Source organism: Triticum urartu, chromosome 3, assembly GCF_003073215.2.
Source record: "Triticum urartu cultivar G1812 chromosome 3, Tu2.1, whole genome shotgun sequence".
NCBI classification, from domain to species: Eukaryota; Viridiplantae; Streptophyta; class Magnoliopsida; order Poales; family Poaceae; genus Triticum; species Triticum urartu.
In genome coordinates this window covers 369,885,301-369,893,287 of record NC_053024.1, presented here as the reverse complement: position 1 = coordinate 369,893,287, position 7,987 = coordinate 369,885,301, and the positions used below count along the sequence as shown (strand labels likewise).

At 40.4% G+C, this 7,987-nt stretch overlaps 1 protein-coding gene across 2 annotated transcripts; it reads right to left on the bottom strand.

Annotated features, from left to right (window-relative positions):
- Positions 1 to 922: 922 nt before the first annotated feature.
- LOC125548378 lies at positions 923 to 4,322 on the bottom strand. Of its 2 annotated transcripts, XM_048711993.1 has the most exons (4): positions 3,740 to 4,318; positions 3,450 to 3,551; positions 2,172 to 2,226; positions 923 to 1,132 (listed from the first exon to the last, which is right to left on the bottom strand). In XM_048711993.1, the coding sequence occupies exons 1-3, from the start codon at positions 3,896 to 3,898 to the stop codon at positions 2,218 to 2,220; spliced, it is 270 nt and encodes an 89-aa protein (XP_048567950.1). In that variant the 5' UTR covers positions 3,899 to 4,318; the 3' UTR covers positions 923 to 1,132; positions 2,172 to 2,217. The 2 variants fall into 2 exon arrangements, with proteins under 2 accessions (XP_048567950.1, XP_048567949.1); XM_048711992.1 differs by lacking the exons at positions 923 to 1,132; positions 2,172 to 2,226 and adding an exon at positions 2,250 to 3,312 and having other exon boundaries at positions 3,740 to 4,322.
- Positions 4,323 to 7,987: the final 3,665 nt, after the last annotated feature.

Sequence of the window (7,987 nt, the reverse complement as noted above, 5' to 3'; positions counted from 1 at the left end):
CAATAAATAAATCATGCTCCGACTTCATCACATAACGGTTCACCATACGTGCATGCTACGGGAATCCCAAACGTTAACACAAATATTTCTCAAATTCACAACTACTCAACTAGCATGACTCTAATATCACCATCTCCATATCTCAAAACAATTATCAAGTATCAAACTTCTCATAGTATTCAACACACTCATAAGAGAATTTTATTATTAATCTTGTATACCTAGCATATTAGGATTATTTAAGCAAATTACCATGCTATTTAAGACTCAAAATAATCTAAGTGAAGCATGAGAAATCAATAGTTTCTATAAAACAAGTCCACCACCATGCTCTGAAAGATATACACTACAAGAAATATGTCAACTTGTGACCTTGACTATTGGTCACCGAAAGGTCACAAATTTCCATTTACGACCTTTTTGTGACCAAAAACAGAAGGTCAAAAGCTGGCGGTCGTAAACTGACTATAGCGACCTTCTCTGTGAGAAGGTCGTAGACGTTTATGACAAAAATATGTCTACTGTGGCGTTTTGGTCACTAGCAACCTCCCCAAGCCACGTAGGCACCCAGCGTGGCAAGCTGATGTGGCACAAGATTCAGCCCGGTCCAATTCGGTTTTCTACATGGGCTTAGCCCAACAATTCGGCCTTTTTACTGTATATTTTTTCTATGAATTTTGTCTAGCTACATGGGCCTGGCCCAACAATTTGGCCTTTTTTATATTTTGGGCCATGGCCTTTTTAGTTTTTCAATATATATTTTTCAATCTGGTCCCACAAGTCAAATGGGTCCCACTTGTCATAATCTCCTATATTGGTCCCACATGTCAAAAATGTGAGCATTGTTTAGATTATTTTCACAAATGGGCCCACTAATCAGGTTTCCATTTCACACGTCTTCAAATCACACAAATAATCCATATTTTAAATAGAACAGAAAAAATGTAGAATTTCTTAGGCCTGGAGCTACTGTACAAAGTCTATTACAATTTGTGCATAGTCTATTACAACCCAGATATGCCTACTATTACAGTACTATAATATTTACAGTTTATCACAGTCAAACAGAACAAATCTTTGCTGCTAGGGCTACACGCCGCTTCGAACTTGAAATTTCCTAGGCCTGGAGCTCCTGTAAAAGGGTGAACACAAAGGCATTAGAGTACCATCTTCATTCCTGGAGTAGATATTCAAACCTCCAGGTTTAGTGTATAGACAATCTAGAAAATATATATTTAACAAAATTTCACAGAAATGCAGATGTCTATAATGTAGTGAAGATGTAATCACAACAACTGATGTATACATGAGAAGCAGCAACTAAAAGAATTCTACAATCTTTCATAGCAAGATATTGTATATTACTGTACTATGATGTATTGTATATTACTGTACTTCAGATGTATTGCCACACCAAATTCTACAAGACGTCTGAAGTACAGTAATATACAATACATCATAGCAAGCTGACTGGACGAGTTTAGTTTGAACAACCCACTAAACAATTTAGCAATAAGAGCATACAACTACAACAAAACAGAGCATAATTCAGTTCTAATATGCACAACTAAAACAACTCCAATTTTGGTTTTAATATGTATACAGCATGCATCATTGACCATGGAGCATACGGCCACAGCAAAACAAGGGAGCAATTCAGGGAAAGGAATACTACAGTTGCTTGAGACATGTGCTACTCGCTCGAAAGTAATCAGTAACCAACGAGTCAATAAAAGTGTGCAAGTAGGCCACTCTACCTAGTGAGATTAATACACTACAGAATCTATCTAAGACAAGACCACCACCGACATTAAACTGTACTATATTTCTGGACAGCAAACTAAATAGACGGCTGCTCTCAAACCATACATCCAAACGAAACAAACGAGTACTCTACGGAAACCTTAGAGCATGCTTTACAACTCATATGTAGAGGCCAACTTGAAATAATGAGCATAACAAACTCATTTTTCAGTTAGAAGCTCGCTGCCCAAAACTGTCAGGTAGTGCAGTTTTTTAACTAAACCAAATTTAGTTTACGGAATGGCCAGAGAAATCCAATTCTACAGGAGACATGATCATATTCCTAATCATCATACATTTTCCATGCAGATCAACCAATTCTTCTTGAAAAATGAAAATTATAGCAGTGATTCTGAAATGGCATTTACCTTCCATATCAAAGATGAAGTGTTCCCTTCTTTTAACTTCTTCAACCTAGAGCTCCTGTAGAAGAATGAAAATGATCGTTATCATGGCTGCCAATTCAAAATGAAAGCAATACCTTCCAACAGAGAACAGCTAGGAAAAGAATAATTAACAGAATAATAAATAGATACACAAGCAGCTAGGAGTCGATCCTGAAGCATGAGGGCATGGATAACAGTAGCAACCATGAGGAGTAAATAGTAGCAAATATTATATTGGTGGAAAAAGGTAAATACCAGCAAGCTCTAAGAAGACTCCAAGAGCTTGATGGCTCACAATACAATCATGTTTTCGATAACAAATACTACTAGAATTAAGGCACTGAACATATTCTAAGAAGTATCAACATCATGGCAGTAAAAATTAGTAGTAGCAGCTAGCAGGACATCAATCGAACACAATGTAATTATCATTTGAACAATCGAGACAACAAGTTATAGAACAAGCATGTATTGACAGGATAGTTATCAATAGTATAGAACAGAACTAAATCAAACAGAACTAAATATGCAAACGACAAGTGTACAAAAGCTGTATATACTGATACATACATGCTAACTGATTTCTTTTTGGCCTTTAAAGCATTAGTATGCTTGTTACTCTTTTTAGAGAGACAGGTATGTATATGGTCCTTTTTGCGCCTGTGGTTGCAAGCATATGCAGAAGAAGCAACTGTCGGGCCATTTTTGACTTTTGAGTTGAACACAAGGCTAATCCTCAGCCAGAAAAAATGAAGTGCTCAGAGAGAACCTGCTGGCTAGAGAATCTGGCTAACGGTCAGCCAGTAAAAACAAGTGCTCAAACCTAAGAATCTGGCTGGATAACTCGTATCGGACCTTCTTATGCACTACTAGGCGCATCGGATTTTTGCAACCCGATAGCGTACTCCTACTCAACAAACCAATAGTCGGAAATGTGGTAAAACAAACAGACAAGATATCTGCCCTCGATTGAATCAGTAGATAGCTCTAGGAGATCACCAGGTATGGTTCCGAACAGCATAATTTATCTTCCTACAAGACCATTATGCTACACTAGACCAACACTTCTCCATCCCAAATCAGTGCTAGCTTCTGTATCCCTCGTCAAAGTGTCAAATTTTACCTGAACCAGGGCAGTGCCGACCGCGAAAACCACGTACAGGTCAATGATATGCGGAGCAGGAGAAGCACATCAGTAACCCGGCAGTCGACAGCGGCAGAGGAAAGAAAATACTACCAGGGAAAGAGAACGAAATTTACCTTGAGATTCGTGGGCGTGGAGGCGTAGGCCTTGGTGAGGGACTGGACCAGGAGCTTGGCATCCCCCGCGGCCTTTGGCATCCTTGCTTCCTCCGCTTCGAGCTAGTAGATCAGAGTTCAAGAAATCAGATCACGGTGGAGGACGGACAGCGCGGCTCTTAGATCTAGAAACCCGGCCGCGAACGGGGCGCGGGGTTCGGGAGAGAGAGGGCCGAGAAGGACCAGGAAGGATCCAGCCCCAGGGCGGAGGCGGGAGAGATCTGCGCGAGGGAGGGGAGGAGGAGACTGACCTGTGCTGTGTTGGGGAATTGCGAGCTCCGGCAGATTCCGGGACTTCCTTTCTGCGGGTTTATTGAGCCGATGGAAGGGGGGCTGATCTCGGGCCCAAATGGCCCCGCGATTTGAGCTCTGACGAGGGGAGGGGGGAGGGAGGCGACCCCCATCACCATGGCTGCCAAATCCCTCCCTCCGGATCGAGGCTGTGTCCGCCAGATCAGTGTGGCCAAGGTTACCAATCTGCCTTGCTGCTCGAACTGGGCCTCGAGGAGAGGAGGTGGTGGCCATCAACGATGGGGATGGGGGGCGACGGTGGCGGCGGCGTCCATCTCCGCCTGGATCACGCGCGTGGGGGTATGGGAAGGGGAGGGGAATTGGCTCGCGAGATTTGTTCGCGAGGGGGCGACTCGGACAGGAGGGGTGGTGGAAGGAAGGATGGCCGGTGCTGGGGGTGATGAGGAGGTCGGCGGCGGCGGGGTTGGGGTAGGCCGGCGGCGGGGTTGGGATGGCAGAGAGAGGGAGGTCTGGGTCGGGGACAGGGGGATCTGGGAGGAGGTGGCGGCGGTGAGGAGCTGAGGGAGGAGGAGTGTGGGTGCGGGTTAGGGTTTGGGCTGCGGATGGATGGCTGGATGGAGAGGTGGAGAGTTGGACGGATGGATGGGCGCCATGTCATCGATCCGTGTGACAACTAAACCCACCAATGAGAATAGAGCACATATAATTGTGTTTTTCTTTTGTTTTTCTTCTACTTTTACACATGAAAAAAAATCAAAAAATGGTCTCACATTATGCACAAGATTGTATCTTGAATGGAAAACAATGTTGCCTAAGAAATTTTTCATTTTCGTTGCATGAAATATTCATTTTCCATTTCTCGAGTGCTCAAAATGAGTTTTTTTGTGAAGAACATACCAAATATTTGTTGCAAAATTGTATCAAATCATTTTTCTAAAATACTAGACCATATTTAATATACAAATAACCAAATGGTTGGGTGTCAAAATTTTTAATCCACCTCTCGTGAAAAAGACAAATTTCCGCCGATTCAGCTAGAAGCGGGTCAAATTTGAACTACAGTTGCCTCATAGTTTGCTATTTATTTTTTCCAAAAATCATTTCTAGGTACATAAGTATCTATTTAATCAGAGAAACATCAAAAGTTTTCCAAGATTCAACCACTAGCTAGGTACGGTCAAGCCCGCCGTTTTGACCGCATTTTGAAACGGGCATAAAAAATTCAAAAAAAATCAAAAAATTAGAAAACCTTCGCATTGTGTCATTATATGTGACCAAGTTTCCAGAAAAAATAATAAACTTGTAATGCGGTAATTATTTTAAAAAAGTGTTCTTAGAAATGAGCTATCATGTGTGAAGATTCATGGATTTCAACCCAAACGCTCAATCTCATGGTCACATTCATGGCATAGTTTGTTCAAATGATCTCATATTGTGCACAAGGGTGCATCTTGGAATTCCAAACAATGTTGCCAAAGGGAGTTTTCATTTTCTTTGCACGGAAAATTCATTTTCCATTTTTCGAGTGCCCGAAATGAGGTTTTTTTGTGAAGGACCTACCATATATTTGTTGCAAAATTGTACCAAATCATTTTTATAAAATACTAGACCATATTTAATGCACAATTGACAAAATGGTTGGGTGCCAAAAGTTTTGATCCACCTCTGGTGAAAAAGACAAATTCCCGCCGATTCAGCTCGAAGCGGGTCAAATTTGAACTGCAGCTGCCTCATAGTTTGCTATTTATTTTTTCCAAAAATTATTTCTAGGTACATAAGTATCTATTTAATCAGAGAAACATCAAAAGTTTTCCAAGATTCAACCACTAGCTAGGAACGGTCAAGCCCGCCGTTTTGACCGCATTTTGAAACGGGCATAAAAAATTCAAAAAAAATCAAAAAATTGGAAAACCTTCGCATTGTGTCATTATATGTGACCAAGTTTCCAGGAAAAATAATAAACTTGTAATACGGTAATTATTTTAAAAAAGTGTTCTTAGAAATGAGCTATCATGTGTGGAGATCAATGGCTTTCAAGCCAAATGATCAATCTTATGGCCACATTCATTGCATAGTTTGTTCAAACGCTCTCATATTGTGCACAAGGGTGCATATTGGAATGGCAAACAATGTTTCCTAAGGAAGTTTTCATTTTCTTTGGACGAAAAAAACATTCTTCATTTTTCGAGTGCCCAAAAGGAGGGTTTTTTGTGAAGGACCTCCCAAATAATTGTTGAAAATTTGGACCAAATCAATTTTATAAAATACTAGGACATATTTAATGCACAATTGACCAAATGGTTGGGTGTCAAAAGTTTTGATCCACCTCTGGTGAAAAAGACAAACTTCCGCCGATTCAGTTGGAAGTGGGTCAAATTTGAACTGTAGCTGCCTTGTAGTTTGCTCCTTATTTTTTCCAAAAATCATTTATAGGTACATAAGTATCTATTTAATCAGAGAAATACCAAAAAAATTCCAAGATTCAACCACTAGCTAGGAACGGTCATTCCCTCCATTTTGACCGCATTTTGAAACGGGCATAAAAAATTTAAAAAAAATCAAAAAATTGGAAAACCTTCGCATTGTATCATTATGTATGACCAAGTTACTAGGAAAAATAGCAAACTTGTAATACGACAATTACTTTAAAAAAGTGTTCTCAGAAACGAGCTATCATGTGTGGAGATCAATGGCTTTCAAGCCAAATGATCAATCCTATGCCCACATTCATGGCATAGTTTGTTCAAATGATCTCCTATTGTGCACAAGGGTACATATTGGAATGGCAAACAATGTTTCCTAAGGAAGTTTTCATTTTCGTTGGACGAAAAAACTATTTTCCATTTTCCGAGTGCCCGAAAGGAGGTTTTTTTGTGAAGGAACTACCAAATAATTGTAGCAAAATTGGACCAAATCATTTTTATAAAATACTAGGCCATATTTAATGCACAATGGACAAAATGGTTGGGTGTAAAAGTTTTTGATCCACCTCTCGTGAAAAAGACAAATTTCCGTCGATTCAGTTGGAAGCGGGTGAAATTTGAACTGCAGCTGCGTCATAGTTTGCTATTTATTTTTTCCAAAAATCATTTCTAGTTACATAAGGACCTATTTAATCATAAATACATGGTTTGGTGGTGATACGTCGAGGTTTGGGCGGTGGCCGAGGGCCCCAACTCTAGAGCGCGTAAACTCGCATGCCCATCGCGTGGTCACCGCGTGACCGTAATGTTGCCATGTGTTCTGAGCGGCCTAGGCATGTCTAGTGGGTTGGGCACTCCCCTGGTTGGTTCTAGGAAGAAAATTACAACATAAGATTCTCACGAGGAGACCAATCGGTGCTCAAACATGAATTAGCAGCCAAGTGTTTGATTAGCGGTACAGGAAATGCACATGGCCAATGGGCGTGAGTTTTGGCTGAGGATGATCATCTACTAAGGAGAATGTCTTCACAAATTTTGAGCTCAAAAGGAGGATCCTAGGTGGTACTTGCTTTGCAAAGTACCACGCTGGACAAAAATATGAATGTTGAAGCTGGGCTCAAAATAATGAATGGAGTGAGCTCAAATTTTGTGGAGGATGGTTATTTGGGCATAGAAAAGCATTTTAGAAAATTGATACCATTTGGACATGCCAAAGTAGTACTTCCTTCACAATGCTCTTCTATGGACAGAAACTTGGGAAAACTAGTGAGAGAGATTGGATGAATGAAATGAGCTCAAAATTGGTGTAGATAAGTTACTTAGGTATGGTCATGCTCTGGTAAATTTTCAGATCATTTGGGTAAGCCTAGCTAGTACTTACTTCACAAAGCTTCTCTCGAGGTAGAAACTTTAGAAATTTCCCGAGAAAGATTTAGTAGGAAAATTGAGCTGAATATTATCATGTGGCAATGATTTGGGTATGGAAGAGTGTCCGAAAAGTTTGAGGGTAATAGGAGGGGTCTATATAACACTTGCTTTGCAACGTGCCAATTTGGCCATAAAATATAAATTGAACCTGGGCTCACATAGATGATTTGACTGAGCTGCAATTTGGGCATATGAAGGAACCGTGTAAATTTCATGTCATTTAGAGATATAAAAAAGGTACTTCCTTCACAATGCTTCTAGGTGGACAAAAACTTTGGAAATTTGCCGAAGAAGATTTGCTAGGCCAATGGAGCTGAATTTTGTCATGCGGTAATGATTTGGATAGGAAAGAGTGCCCACAAATTCCAAGGGCAATCAACAATATATAAATAGCAC

Bases quoted from the DNA above. Each gene is read 5' to 3' on its own strand.
- LOC125548378 (XM_048711992.1), bottom strand. From the start codon at position 3,898: ATGGTGATGGGGGTCGCCTCCCTCCCCCCTCCCCTCGTCAGAGCTCAA. The intron at 3,552-3,739 runs GTCAGTCTCCTC...CTGATCTACTAG, and splicing joins AATTCCCCAACACAGCACAG to CTCGAAGCGGAGGAAGCAAG. The intron at 3,313-3,449 runs GTAAATTTCGTT...GCCCTGGTTCAG, and splicing joins CCACGCCCACGAATCTCAAG to GTAAAATTTGACACTTTGAC.